The 16,359-nt window shown below is 36.4% G+C and overlaps 1 protein-coding gene across 1 annotated transcript in view; it reads left to right on the plus strand.

Moving 5' to 3' along the window:
• Positions 1–1,011: 1,011 nt before the first annotated feature.
• SDK1 (sidekick cell adhesion molecule 1) overlaps positions 1,012–16,359 on the plus strand; it is a 386,227-nt gene continuing 370,879 nt past the window's right edge. Inside the window, exon 1 of the mRNA XM_009993680.1 lies at positions 1,012–1,542. Within this exon, the coding sequence (XP_009991982.1) occupies positions 1,071–1,542 (472 nt within the window). The 5' untranslated portion in view covers positions 1,012–1,070. The remainder of the gene's footprint in view (positions 1,543–16,359) is intronic.

Here is a 16,359-nt window from a genome sequence, read left to right on the forward strand (position 1 = left end):
CCACGAAACTTTTCCCTTTACGGAAGGCGGGACTGAAACAATACCCGATGCATTGTTTGAATGTAAAACCTTAGGCGCTTTTTTCTTTTTTTTTTCCGGTACGGTTTTATTGCCGCCGCCGCTGCTGCTGTGATAGAGCTTTCCCTCTTGTGTTTACAGCTTCTGTGAGGGAGAGACGCTCAAAGGAAGAACCAGGAGCCCTGGGCTGCATAAACAAGGAGAGCAGGAGTCCATCTAAGCGAAGCTGGAAGGATTTCACCTTGTTGCTGTTTGTTTCGGGAGATTTTCCTTCCCCCAGCCTCGGACACTCTCCAGCTGAGGGTTTGTTCTGTCGCTGCGTCCACAGCCGGCCAGAAGAAAAGCGCTTTACATACTACATGCGATGTTGGTGGTGGGGTCCCTGCAGGAAAGAGATCAGCACCAATCTTCGAGAAGGAGGGAGATACGATCGGTTGAGGTTTTCCCTACCTCCGGCTGAATGTGAGAGTTCAAGTGACACCGCCGTTGGCCTCTGGCTGCACAGCGAGCCGGAATCACAGCCAGAGCTGCTCAGTTTACCTGCTCGAGGACCCTATAAACCCTTCTATTGACGGCAGAGATTTGTACCCAGAGGAAAATCGGATTAATACAAACTATGCAGAGCTTTGTGGGGATATCTGGAGACTACCCTGTCTGCATGGCTAATCTTGAAATTGTCTGAAATAAATCCTTAGCGCAAGGAATAACGAGACACTTTCAATTGGTGGGTTTGTTTTCATTGACTTTTTTTTTCTTCTTTTTTTTTCCCTTTCTGCGAGAATTTAACACTTCTATCGCAAGGTTTTTACAGGAGAATGGGACACACGCTGGGAAACTCCTCACGCTTCATAAAAACCCTAGGGCTAACAGTTTCCATCGTCGTTGCAGCATGAAAGGTACACTTTGGATTGTCTGCTGGTGGCTGAGATGGATCAGTCTTTCTCTGTTTCTGTTAGCAATGTGCTGAAGGATCCGGGTTTACTGAAATACTGACGCCCATAAACTTACTCCCCCTACTCTTGAAGGCGTTGGATGTGTCAGTGCAGAGAAACATGTGTTTCACATTTCTGACTGATTGTTTTGGTGCAAGCGATACCTCCACAAGAAACATGGACTTAGGTGGCGATTGCCATACCGGGAGGCACAGAGAGTGCTGCTTTAGGGTTGCATGCAAAGTGAGCACAAATCAAAGAGTTCGCCGTTCCTGTGAAGTGGGGGCTTCTCTTCCCCCCAAACTCCGGGGCAAAGGCAGCGTTCGATGTTCCCAGCCCAGCAAAGGCAGCCCGGCCTCGAGGTGCGGAATGAGCAATGACCAAAGCGCTGTCAGGAGTGGCAGGCAGTCAGATCGGATGGGGATCAGTGAGGCAATAACGGCTGAAAGAAAGGTGGATCGCCAAAATATTGCCCGGAGGAATAGCAGGCGAGGCGGAATGATGATAAAGTTAAACTTCTGCTTCATCTTCTGTCGGGGATGGTGGGCGTTTCTGTTGCTTCAGCTCCACATGTTGCAAGCACTGGCACAAGGTAGGGCTAGAGACATTTTTGTTTATAGAAATGCCGCATCTGCCTTCTAAGAGGAAGGGAATCTCACTCGGGTACAGAGAAACCCTTTTACTTTATCCTTATCAGAGGTAAACTGCAGAATTCGCACTGAGCTGATTTGATGTGGGAATGGTCGTTTCTTAAATACAACCCCTTCTTTACGGAACAGGGATTTGCAAACTATACCTACGTGTTTCTCTCCCTTTCTCGTCCTATCCTTCCCCTACCCCTGCCTCCCAGAGAGAATCACCAGCCCTACCGGGACTAAACCTGCTTTGTTTATTTACTTAAATACGTCCGTACATTTCTGTTCTTTCAGGCAGCAAAAGAGTTAACTGCTGGTTGTGCGTGTGTTTAAAAGCACTGTGCACTGAGATAAGTTATTAGGAGAAGGAGACTCATAAATCCTCTGACTAGAACTAAACCAGGCATGTAAAAGGAATTCTTTAAACATACGAGTGCTGTTCTATGTGAACCTCGGTTTGAGCATTGTCCGTTTCTTTTGGACTGCCAAGTAACATTTACCCGAGACAAAAACTGCAATTGATTCGTATCTGAGCATTTCCACATCAGAGATCCTCGCAGTCAAATGAGTCACTTGTAAACGAAGGGTCAGACTCGACCAATAGACTTTAAATATCAAGTGTCAGTCACTTTGCATGTAAATTCCCTTCTCAAAAAAATTGCCAAATGTAGCTTAATTCTTAATAATCCTTTGACAGAGTAAACAATAAATGGCAGGCAGAAGCATTACAGTTGGCTGCGCCAAATAACATGCTGAACAAACGCAGCTTTCACTTTCTTTGCTGGGCTGAGTTTTATTGCTGTGTGCATTGTCTGGCTGAAGTGGTATGTGTTGTACAATGCAGAACTGTATCGTGTGGGACGATGAGTTAGTTAAAAGCGGAAGTTAATGCCCAATGAAGGGGAATGGGCTTTGTGTTTTAGTTCTTTGTTTTCAAGTATTTCATAGGGAACAACGGTGCATTCAGTTTTAATAACTGGACAGGCTTGTGGGTTGAGGAAGAGGGTTTGTAAGCCAAGTCTGCTGTAGTTTGTCTGCTCAGGGTTTCCTGCTGCATCCTCTGAAAATCTGGAGCCGCAGGATACAGAAGAGTTTTAATCCACCCTCATAAACCTTTGTGAGGCTCCACCCTCATAAACCTTTTTCAGTGCTTTGTTTGTGCTGTCATTACTATTCCCAAACTACTTATGCAGAGGCCTGCAAGCCCTAACAGGGTATTGTTAGTCTGGAACAAGACATACCTGAAATAATTCTCTCTGCAAATTAAAATTAATGCAAGTTGTTGTTTGTGGGTTTTTTTGTTTGGTTTTGTGTGTGTGTGTGTGTGTGCGTTTTGTTGTGGGTTGTTGTTTTTTTTTAGCAGTTCTTATTGATAGATGTCAACATGATGCTTCATTTTGGAAGGCAAATGCTGATGATTCTTGCTGTTCACACTAACAATGTAAAAAAAAAAAGGCCATGTAAAGCAGTTTTAAGTGCCAGTGATTCAGGCATCAATTCAGATGACAAGTAGAACAGTTTGTTGTGGTTTGGTAGTAAACTAGCCATCTTACTGGACTAAAAAAATGAATGGAAACTTTTATTTAGCATATAATGTAGAAGAAAAAAAAAATCAATGGTGTATTTCAGATTACTTAAGCATTTCCGGTAGTATCAGTGTTAAGTAGTAGATACATTTGGGAGTTATGTGGTGTTTGCAGATTACCCTAGAGAAAAGTCCTAACACCAAGTTAGTTTTACTCACCAGTATCTAAGAGAGGGAGAGGAATTGAACAGAACAAGACACATTGTTTATGAGGAATACTGGTGCGGATAAAGAAGTGAAGTTTAGAAGACATTAAAGAATGAAAGATAAAAGTATCAATATACATTTTTATTTCTATGTAATGCAGAAAAAGCAAATTACAGTTAGTCCTCTTAGAGTTCTTTGACACACAAACCAGCATGGGGATCTTAATGCAGTGTGTTTCTATTAGGTTTTCACAAAATTTGTATTAATTTATAACTTCTGATTCTTTTTACACTCTGAATTATAATGTATTCTAATAGAGTCACCATTTTTATGTAAAAATTTACTTTAATAAGAATTGCCATCTTCTCTCTAAAGTCCTTCATGAAAATGGAAATTTTGCTGCAGCCACAGAAAGTTTTTAATGGAATGGTGTGGTCATATGCATGAGAGAATTACATGACTCCCATTTTTTTATGTGACAAAAAAATGAACATCGTAAATATACAGGCCATGGCTCTTTTGAATGAATCATAATGCTGTGATATAACCAGCTAATGCTTCTATCATAACTATTTCATAATTAAGGAAATAAGAAATATTTCAGGCATACTGAGATGCACGTTCTTAGTTCATAGGAAACAGATCAGATAAAGTAATTAAGTATCTTATACTTGTAAGATTAAAGGAGGAAAAGGTTTTCAGCTGCAACAGGTTGGTTGAGTGTTCTCTAGACTTGGATGATCATCCAGGTAAAAGCAGATCCAGAGGCAAATGCAGATAAAACCACTTGTAAGTTCATCTGTGCTTAGCTCTTCAGTTTTTCCGTCTTCTGGTAGGTGTTACATAATTAGATATAATGATTTATTTGATTTCTTTTTCCTTTTCCAAGTTAATTGAATTATTACGAAACACACAGTGGTTGTACTGAATAATAAAGCATTCTCTTGCAACTTTAACATTGTTAGGACAGACCTTCTCATTATGGGAGTGGTTTCTGAGTGGAAAAATGTACAGGTGACAAAAGCTGTCCCATGATCATAGCCTGGATTGGTATTCCCACTTGTGTAATGGCTGGAGATGAGTATGGAGACCCCTTCCAGACTGTGTGTGTCACTCTCCTGGCTTACTGAATGGGCTCATCTGTTAATGGGAAGATTATCAGGAAAATTAACCTATGAAAGTCCCAAAACTCTTGCACATTTCTTTGTTTACTCAGTTCTTTGTATCCGCCAGCCACCGCCATGATGCCTCTTCTCATGGCATCTTTGTTAAATTTCAGTATTAGGTGCTAGTTAGCCTCAAGTCATTGTGTGTCATCAAATAGTGATGAGATGCTAATTGTAATCGCTATAATTATCCAATTAGAATTTGCAAGGTGATGGTAGAAGTGAATCATTTGGACACAGTAACTAACTCCTGTACTGTGAGGAACATTAGGCTGCAGTGACCTCTAGCTCAGTAGTCTAGCATGTCTGGGCATAGTCCTGTTGAATACACAGAGTTTGTTGCAGGATTGGAATTTTTTAGTTGTGTATGAGATGAACAAATGCTGCTGCCTACTGAGGTACAAAATATTTACTAAAATACTATAGTATTTGTATGAAAATAGAAACAAATCTCCTTATTTAAATAGGTTGGAAGTTGCTAGAGGCTGCTCTTACATACATCTTAATGGATTTCACCACCTTCCTAAGGTCTTAATTTTGTTGAAGAGTGAAAGAATACTTGGAAAATATACTTCTTTGGATTGATGACAGTTTTTCAGAATTATTTTGAAATAGATAAAACCAGTGTAAAGCTTTAAGCTTCTCCAGCAGGAGATGGGTGTCTTTAAAGATAAGAAAGAGAAGCTTGTCTGATTTTTCTTAGTTTTACAGCACTGGAAGTGTGATCTTTTTATGCTACTTGATCAAATCTGTAATCCAGAACTCTACACATAACTGAATGTGCATTTAAGGTATTATGATATCTATGTTGCTTTGACAAAGCCATGACATGGAAAATAGAATAAAATGTTTCTGGGTCATAACTTTTTAAATTAAAATATTTGATCTGATACAACTTACAAATATGCTAAGCGTAGGAGCATTTTCAATCAAATTTCAAACTGCATTAGGTACAGAGATGATAAGCAAGTTGCAGAGAGTGTTAAGGTGTTGGAAGGACACAAATGGTTAAATGTGAGAGCAATGCTTATTGGAGAGTGAGAAGCATTCTGAATTCCATGTAGAATGATGCATTTCTAAGTAAAAAAGATTTTGTTACAGTTTATTGGAAACTCCTTAATTTCTATTGGATTTACCTTTGTGTTCTGTAGATGAACATTTTAAGTACGTGCTAGTGTTTAAACAGGTGACTTATTTGTGTATATAATTATACTAATTTAAATAATTGTTTGCAGGAGTAGACACGAGCCTAGTATAAATAGAAATGAGGTGGTGAGAGTTGGCATTTTCTGTGGTCATATCATGCGACTTCCAACCCTCTGCTGTGGTAAATCTGGGTTTGGTTTATATGCTTATGTTCTGCTGAAAAATGACTAATCTTCAAGACTTGCCAGAGCAAGTTCAAAGTGATATGTCTGCATGTCTAGTAACATTTTAAGTACAGTGTTCCAGACAGTGTCTTGAGAGTTCAGTGTAATAGTACCCTTAGAGATGAAGGAAGACCATATGTAAGAGGTCGTTCAATGTTATTTTCATGCACTACCAGAAGACGCTTAGAGCAGGAGTGACCTGGGTACTAAGAGAGCTGGCAGTGGCACTTCAGTCTTAGAGTTACTCCATGTGATTTTGCCATAATTTAAGAAGAATGGGAGGGAATTTGTGCTCATGTCCTTGAACAGTTGTTCTGGGAAGTTGTCATCTCCGTGCATAGTAATATAGTTTGAGTAACAAAGACAAATTTTGGCTAATATTTTAAAGACTATCTGACCGATTAACCAAACCATAAAAATTTTAATAAGCAATCTTAAAGTGACTTGTTAGGGAGATGTTATGTGAAGGGCTTGGGCTTTTGCATGTCCCAGAGGGAATTTTTTGTTTTGTTATTCTTACCAACACAGGTACGTAAGTCTTGCATTCACTTTTGATAAAATAAAAAATTTACATGCATCTAGCAACTTCGCATACAGCTTTACCTGAATGGACTTGTTATTTAGTTCATTTGGACCTCTTAGCTGTAATGAGTGTGTGTAAAGACTAGAGGTGATTTAGATTCCTCATGGAGCAAAATTTTGTTCATGCTGAGTTCGTTGCAGAAATAGCTCTTGCTTCCCACCTCTGCATATATACATATATCATATGTATTTAAATAGTTTTTAACAAACAAATTGTTGATTTGTTGGTCTTCTCAGAATTGTGTTCTTGAAGTTATAACATAGACATTAGAATTTTTTTTGTTATTTGTGTAGAGATTAGAAAATTCCGGAACAAAACTAGCTTGTGCATCTTTAAACTGAATTCTTTTTGTGTGTACATTATTATTAAGTTTAAATGGATAAATATAATTTTACTATTTCCCTTAGAACTAAGACTGCATATTCCTCACTGATAATTTTTTCAGTATTTTGTTTTCTTGTCAGTGCTTGGCACCATCTGTCTTTTATTTAAATCTTTTAAATTCAGGACAAGAACACTGTTGTGGACTAAAGGAAGAAGTGTTAGCAGCTATAGTGTGGCATTGGACTAGACTACTTATGGTTGTTATACCTGGAAAGCAGATGATTGGTGAGACTTAGTTCCCATTTCTGACTATTGAGTCAGTATATTCTAGTGAATAAAGACTCTTCTCTCCATATACCTCAAAAATGACCCTTCACCACCCACCACAGCTCATGCAGAACAAAAATGTAAATCCATGGAGGATTTGGGGTTTCTGGAGTTATTTCTGCCTGGGCTGCTTTTGGTCTTTTTGCAGACTATTTCAGACAGTTGTCTAATTTTCATTCCTTCGGACTCTGCTGTAAATGGCCTCACACGTAACCTAGTTAAATTTACTAAATTGGAGATGTGTGGTAGCTGGCACCCTTTCATATGGGAAGGGTATTGTTCTATCAATTTATTGGTTATAAAGAGGTGCTAAATACATGTCATGATTATTTTTTTTTTCATCCAAGTAAAACTTTCCAACGCTTTCATGGATGCTGTCTTTGAAATGTCACAGTCCTGGAACTTCCAACAGTTTCTATAGGAATTTGGTCATGTAACACTTACATGTCTGAGTTCAAGGGATTACATGGCTGAGAAGGGGACAACCTTTCATTTTAATGTAGATACTCAATTTCTTTTAAACTATATGACTGTTTCTGTAACATCTATAAATCACAGAAATTCTTGGCTTCTCAACATAAATGGTATTTGTATGCTGTATCTTGAGCATTAACATCTTTGGTTTACTGAGAGTTATTTTTTGTTCTGCCCTTGCTACAAAAAATAACAAATCTATTACTAGAGTAAATACTACTTTACTCCTAATCATCAGTTTTATCTGTGAAATGCCCCTGAGGTGTAAAACAAATGTCACCCACACAAATATTAAATATGTAGATCTAGGCTTTGATGGAAAAGTGCTTTTAAAGTTGTTTTTTAGCTGGTTTCATTCCTGAAATTTGGTCAAACAGGGATCACACAAGCGTCAGGGACAATGCAGAAGAGTGCATGGGTAGGGAGCATGACTTTGGCACCCAACACTGTTTAAGCTGTTAGAGAGTTTTCAAACTCAGACAAAACACGAGGGAATATACACAGCTTAACTTCTAACAAATGTGTGAAAGCTGCTGTTCCTGGGTAGGAAATAGAAAGTTTAGTGGATTAGAAGACTTGACTGTGGTTTTCTTCTCTGAAAGACCCTTTCAGTGAGTTCTCCCTTCACTAGATGGAGTCTTTCTAAAGAAAATCTTCCTAGCCTAAGATTGTAAAATAAGTACTAAATTAAGTAATATGAATGTTCCCCTTAATCACTTAACATCTCAGTTCTGAAACCTATAATGGAGATAATAGTGTTTTCTTAAAATAGGAACTTTGTAAGTTAAGTTGCAAATTCCACAGGTATTACTTCCTAACATTGGTATCTAAGATGCAGATTCAGAAAGTAAAAGTCGTCGTTTGAGCTCCAACGACTCTGTTAAAAGGAAGTCATCAACACCACTTCATGCAAAAAGGGGGAGCGGATGGTGCAGTCTTGTCACACCATCCAGATACCATTTGAAGTGCTGTTCTTGATAAACGATAAAGCATTTGCAGTTTTTAAGCAGATAACTTGAATCTTTAATCTTATTTTTCACATTTCCATGCTCTGTTGAGGCAGCCTGATGAGAAAGTTGATACTGGTAGATAAATCACTGTCCTTTAGGTCTCTTTAAACCACTTTATAGTATTTCAAGCCATAAGCCATATATTTTTTCTGATAAAATCCTTGGTCTAACAAGTTATGTGAAAAATAATTTGTTTGGTAAAGCCCTCCTGGACAAGGAAATAGACAATAATGATACACAGCTCCAATGCCTGTTGCCAAAATGGCTTCACATTGATTGTTGACTGAAATGGAAGAGTTTTTAACTCATGACTACACAAAGAGTCAAAAGATCTGGTAGACATTATTTCCATCCTCAGGTGCTTATTAGTCTAACTTTATGTATTTATTACATGAGAATGTTGTGGCTTTGAAAAGTGTGTTTGGCATTGAGTTAATAGGAAATCTACTCAGTAGAAATGTTACTTTTCAAGGGAGATACTAAGAAAATTACAGAACTGTAATGCAAATGTTTTGAATGTCTAGTCATTTAGGAAAAAAAAAAAAGAAACATTTTGTGATACTGATGTTGCTTGCTCACCTAACATTTGTGTTGAACACAGACTGAGTACAACACAGTCATTGCTATCTTCCTTCCACATAGAGGAATGTCCCTTGCTTCTTATTTCTTATCTGCCAAGAAGTTCAAAGGACATAATGACTAAATACTTCTAAAATAACTTAATGGTATGTGGTGATTGGAAAAGGAATACATAGTGTTATACTTGCAGCTCAAAGATAATACATTTATCATAACACAGAACACATGACATGTGACAGACTGAATAGTATTGGAAGCAGGTAAGGGGAATTCTGTCAGTATTTCTAAATGTATGAACTGATTAGTGTATTTTTAAGACCTCTTGAATCTGTACATGTAGAGGTGCTACTAACTTTTCTTGCAGATTGTTCAGGACTCGTTTATTTCCTTCAGTATCAAGAGGTTGAATAAACTCTGATTCCAACCATACTAATATAACTCTTGCAACATCTTGTGCTTTCTTCCCTGCTGTCTCCCTTGCCTAGAAGAAACTCTTTGTCCATGAACAAATACATCCTTTAAAGTCTTCAAGCACTCCTTTTTTTTTTTTTTCTTTTTTTTTTTTTCTTCTGTGATGCATAAAAAACCTTTTACATTAGTTAGTTGATAATGCACTGGAAATACTGCTGTCCCAGGATGAAGACTGTCTCATTGTTTGCATGGATACCCATCTGTGTATCTTGCTGCTGTCCTCTATTTTCTTTATCTTTTTTGTCCCAGGTTGATAGAATCTCTACCCCAATGTAATCCTGGTTTCTGTTTATTGCTCCTAGGTGCTATTGTAACACAAATAATGCCTACTGCTAATAAAAGGATGAGGCAATAGTTTTAAACCCCCAATTCTACATGCAAACTATAGAAAAGATTCTTTAGTTATCCTCTAACTGGACATAGAATAGATTTTATAGGACACTCGTGTTGTCTGAAGAAGGACTTTTATTGTGCTGGGAGGCTTTGCTCACAACAGATAATCAGGAAGATCGTTCAGTAGTAAATTATGCCAGGCATTGTTTTCCAAACATGTTAGATAAGACTAAAAGGCAAGAGATCAAGAATAGTAACTCCCGTGTTTCCCCTTTGCTGTTTTTATTGACATGAAGTTTTGTTTGTGAAGAGAGAGGAACTGAAGTTATTTAAAGAAAGAAAAAAATTTAATGCATACCACTTCAAACACCAGATTTTAAGGTAAATGTTAGCAACTGATTTCCTGTTAGATTTATTTTTGTGTTACAAACATAACTAGGTAATTCTTTATCATGAGCAACACCAGATGTGTCTTAAATGGATAGAAATATGTGGATTAGAGTTAAATTAATTTCCTGCATCATAATGTGCAATCATAATTTCTTAAATAACATTTTTAAAAGAAAATAATATTCTCCCTTGTTATCTAAAACTTTTTTTTTTAAGTTCTGTTACTTTCTCCCTTGAAACTAACATGAAAGATTCTTATATTTAAGAACTACTGAGATGTTTGTGGGGTTTACTTTTTCTTCAAATAATACACATTTTATATAGTAACTTCTTGAAACTTGCAGACTGAGAGAAGGCATTTTCTGCTCATGGATTGATCATGCAAGCTATCAATGCAAGAAGGGTAAAATTTCACTTTTAAGTGTTTCTGTTAATGGAAATGGGAGATTAGGTTAATTGATTCTACCTTAATTCAGTCAACAACATAGTCTAGTGATGCTATTGTTTAATTAAGTCAACTTCAGAAAAAAATCGGGGATTCTGAAAGATATGTCTCCCATTTATGCACGAGTTTGAAGTAACAATGAATAGCAGAGCAAAGTAGATATTAGTGTATTTTGAAAACTTTTTTGACGTCATTTATGTAGTACCTAACGTTTATTTCAAGATCCTCTATACTAGTATTGATAGCAACCTTCCTTGGATGTAATTATTTTCATTATACACTATTAGCTTTTAATGGGTCAAATATTTATGCATATATTTCTGAATCTTCAATTAAGAATTCTGAGTGATTGAGTCATGTCAAAATAAAAAAAATTAAGTGCTGGTAATTCACCATTACATTCACCATGTAAATGTGTCATAGTTGAAAAAACGCCTTGTCATTCTCATTCAGTTTTCTCATCATATTCAGCTTCTGTATATTGGTTATTGCTGTGTTTCCTGCTACCCAAAACCTGAACATACATATTTACAGCATTCTGGTGTCAATAAAAATCTGTAGTTTTAATTGTTGTGCCTGTTAAAAATGGAGCCCAAATCCTGTTCATTCTTAGATATATTCTGAGCTCTGGTGAAGTTACATCCTCAGAAGTTTTCAATCATCATGAGCTGGTGCAGCTGGGCAGTAACAAAAAGCTCAGCTCCTCTTGATCACTCTGCTTACTTGGTAAACAAAATAAGAGATAAAACATCAGTTTGTGGTTGTTCAGCCCGTTCAAAAAGAGTTCTTAGGTTAATAAATGTTCAGCAATATTATTTAATATCTGTCATGATAATTAAATACAATGAGGTAAAGGTTTTAATATTTATATAAAATATAAAATTCTGTGTTGTTTGTTTGATTTCCACACTTACATGTGACCAAAGGTTCTTACATATAAAACTAATTCTTATAAGATTTCTTAGTACTCCAAGTATTGTAGAACGGCTGGACATTAAATATTGATAAGTCAGCTTTCCTGCAAATACTCACTACACTGGAGTGTTACCTGTCACTTAATTAGAATTAATGGCATAACTGCTCATGTTTACTTGAAATCCATTGCAGCATGAAGTGATTAAGCCTTGTTGCACTGGTATGGCATATTGCACATTTTTATAATTAATTAGTGAGTGTTGGTGTTGGGTATGGGCAATGCATCTGGTTGTCACTCACATTTGAGTTGAATTTAGTTAACAGCCATAACTGTGTGTTTACCAGAAGAGTTCTGTTGGAACTATTAACATGTGACAAAGAGTGGATATGATCTGACTTGGGAAAGAAAGGAAGTATTTCCTACTGTTTGTTTTATTACAAGACCAGATGTAGTGCTGTTCTAAGGACATGACTGTCGTGGCCAAAAGAGCTCCTCAAACCAGTACTACAGTTGCCAGACACAGGTTTCTCATAACTCAGTCAAATCTTATGTTCTGTGTGGAAAACAAATTTTTATTTCATACAGATCTGCAGCTCTCAGTCACTTTTCCAGATATCCAACAGCTGCAGCCCCTTTGAAATTCTGGAAAAGTGGCTATTGTGCTGTATCAACTGAGTGTGTGCATGCTTGGTCAGATGCTGCATCAAGGCAAACAAACAAAAAGTTATAGCTCTTCAGAGCTCATGTGCTAAGCTGGCAAGTAGAGTGTACTTTATATAAGAAAACCTGTCCATAGCAACCGATATTTTGCAGATGTTGGAAGCCTTCAGTGTGTTGAAATCCTCTCAAGTCCTATTAGTGATTCTCTTCAGAAGTTCTTTTCCTTTTCTGGTTTTATTTTGTATACCAAGTATTACACCTACACAGAAAATATTTTTAAATTCACATACTATTGTTAGCATATTTGTGTTTTGGGTAATTATATTTTCCAAAATTACATTTTAATGCCTTTTCCCTGTTTTTAATAATTAATTTTTAACAGGTAATTTTTACGTATCTGAAAGAATGTTTTGTGTCATTTGGCATTGAGTTAAATAATTGCACCCTTACAGTGTTGAGAACTGTAACCCTCAGTGTGCAGTTTAAGAGGGGAAATACTTTTCTAGCAATCATTTTCACTCTAGTTCTCTCTACTCAGTTTACCTTCATCTGCTCCTCTGAATTCTTCTGGCAGAAGCAATGGAGTGATAAAGCAAGGAAGAAGACCTTTTGTAGAGGAGTGAAAGTATACAGTAGGGTTTACTAATAAATATTACTTATGTCACACAAACTCGTATCAATTAAGTTTTTTAATCACAGTGTGCAAATTGCTCTCCTCTTTTTACTATCAGCCTGATCTAATTGTTTTACACAGAAGTAAATGTGGGGGATTTTTTTTTTAATGTGAAAAAGGATGTGCTTCAGAAGGTTTCAGAAACAGAAAAATTAGTCTATCTACTCACTCAGATTGTTAATGGGATTAATATTCCTTCCAGGTGAAAAGTTGATTTAAGTGTAAGTATTTTATTATGCAAATATTTGTCTTCTGGGATACATAGTTTTCATAGCAGCTCGTAATAAAGCCAAGGAGTCCCAAGTTTTTATTTTGGTTTTGTAGATTGCTGTCCATCTAAGCAGAGAATACATGTCTCACAAGCTGTAAGTTACAGGGGAAAGAAGTCCAGCAGGACAACCAGATAAAAGCTGCTGGCTCTTGCAGGGGGGTTTCTTAGAGTAAGAATCTTGGAGTGGTCCAGAGGAGTGGAGCTCTACTGTAAACCTGAAGCCCATGTGATTGTGTCTTTTACCCTTCAGTGTCTCAGGTCCCAGTTACTCTAACCTGGTTATCAAAATGAACACTGAACCTTTGGGTTTGTGTGTAAGCTACAAGCTTTTTGTACATCAAACAAGGATTAATGTTGTGATACTTAAGTATAGTATGTTCCATCACTTCTTTGAAAAGGGTATTTGCTTACCAGGTGTTGTCTCCTGGGTCCCCTCTGATCTGTGTTGTTTATGAGACTGGAGACAGGTAGACGAGTTTTATTTGATTACTGTGATTAGAATGGCAGATGAATCCTTTGTCATTTATCTTCTTTAATGTCCTGATGGTTATTTGACCATCTTGGATGCTATTTCTCTTCATAGATCATGCACAGAATTGTTTATTAAGTTCTGAACAATTAACTTATGCAAACTCTTTCAAGGCAAAATAATCTGAGCAAGTGCTGGGAAAGCACTTGTAAAATATCAATATAGTATTGGTGCTGAAAAGATTGTTCATTCATTTATTTTTTGTATCGACTTGACAACAAGACATAATTTAAGCAAAGAAAAATATATTTTAATAAACTCATTTCTGTATTTCCTAATAGCTATTTAGGGAAATTAAAGTACTTTCTTAGCTATGAATAGTAGGTTGAAAGAATTGTGCAACAAAAATATTCCTGTAGCTGTACTGTTTATTTCCTGGAAATGGCTCTATTAATTCTATCACAGTGCATCATAAAGTGTGGATGATGACAAGATTATTCTCAGTCTAACTGAAGAAAATTATAAAGATGGAAGAATCAAGCATCTGAAGATTGTTTGATCAGAGTTTACTAAAGACTTAATTAATATTGCCATATGAATTAATCATGCTACTCACAGCTTTGGATTCTTAAAATGGGTGTCACAGTAATGGGAAAAATTAGCCTCATTGTCCTGATTTGAGCCAGTGACACTCATCAACAAAAAGTGTTTAATAATTATTTTTCTGTACCTTTAATTATTAAAGTTATTTTTAGGTTTCACATTTTGAAAATATTTCCAGAGAATTGTAATTATTTTTTGTGAGTATTCTTGTACAAAAAATGAAGTTTCTACTAAGCAAAATATATACTTAACTAGCATAGAGTTTTCTCTGGCAAGCTATGTTGATACTGATGTTAAATTGGGTTAAATTGTATATTATCACCGAAGGCAATATAAAAAAATACGTGTGGAATATATTGAAGTACATGTTTGTCTATCACGTTTGTAGAGAACTATATCTCTGGGAGGTAGGCAAACATTATTCTGACTTAATAGCTGCTTTGAGAGGTAATGACCATAACAAAGGTAAGTATAGCTTGCTAATTATCCATTAGCTTTGTTTTTAATAACATCTCTATCTGCTCATTGGTCTTCTGCTAAAAACACAACTCTTTTAGTTGTTCCTCTTCAATGAGCATTACTTTTCAGATATTTAAATGACCTTTTTAAAGTTTAAAAAGTGCTGGTTTAAAAAGTTTGGCTAAATTAATTGAGGTGCAGAGGTAGGCTCGTGTCAAAAATACTGTTTTAGTTAGAAACTCAGAGCCATCTATTCAGTTCTTGTTCTACATGGCTTCCAACTTGGAAAGTTTTGGGCCATTATGGCTGTTATAAAACTGACTGACCTCTCCATCTTGGGCAAAATGGATTCTTGTTTAAGCCCTACCATTACAGTTTTAAAGGAAAAATTATTGATTATTGACATTTTGTGCAACATCAGATGTTACTGTCTCTAAGATCTTCCCTACAGGACAGAATTTAATTTATTTGATCTTGTAAAAGTAGAAAACTTTAAGCAGATCTGGAAAAAATGTTTTTACAGACATATTTTTTCATATTTGCATTACTTAAAATGATTTAATTTTTTTTTGTCTTATAAATATGCTAATCTTTATAAGCTGCTTCTGGTATGACATATGGTATATAATTTTGTTTCAGTTCGTTGACATTAACCTAGATACTGTTACATAAAATGCACAATTGGCAGATAAAATGAGTATGTTCAGTGGCAGGATACTTGGAAGACTTTTGAGAAGTATCTGGGGTGTTCATCTGTATTATAAGCAGACAGTTGTTTGAAGAGGACTTGTGCATTCTGTTAATTGTATGTTTGTTCCTTTTCAGACAGCACTTCTTTTGGGCTTGTTTGGCTCAATGAAAAAACTGCAGATAAATACTTGTGAATAAAAGAGCAAAGCTCAGTTAAACATATGTTTAGGTTTTAAAGAGTTTAAAGAAAAAAAAATCTTTAACTTGGAATTAATTAGGATTATTTTCTTAGGGGGATGGAGCAGTGTCAGGAAAGAAAAAAAATCACAAAACATGTTTAAAAGATCAATTGAAATTGGTACAGTCAGTATTCCTCTTGTTTGTGTGTTTATGTTTTTGACCTTTTTGACCACTGACCCTTCTCTGTCTGTAAGTACATCCCAGGGACAGCTTCAACTGGATAATGGCAAATACTTCCAGTCTTGTCCTGTGCCCTCATATTAAAGAAATTTTCAGGGAATAGCTTAAAAGAATTTCAGCTTTGAACTCCTTGTGCTGAGGGACATGACTGATAAGGGGTTTTTCCAACCTAACTGATTTTCTATCATTCTATTAACCCACATTTGCTATCCTGAAGATAAAGGTACTGAGTCTCTGCAAAAAGCAGTGTCAGTAGTTTTCTGTGCCAAGAGACAATTGCAGAACCTACCAGCACATCTATGGTGGTAAACAAAATGGACCAGGCTTGTTCTCTGCACTCAAGCCATTTGGCATGACAGAACCATGTGTCACTGTCATGTTTAACTCAGGATCAGCAATTAAACAAGTG

This window comes from Chaetura pelagica, unplaced genomic scaffold, assembly GCF_000747805.2.
Source record: "Chaetura pelagica isolate M959 unplaced genomic scaffold, ChaPel_1.0 scaffold213, whole genome shotgun sequence".
Classification (NCBI taxonomy): domain Eukaryota; kingdom Metazoa; phylum Chordata; class Aves; order Apodiformes; family Apodidae; genus Chaetura; species Chaetura pelagica.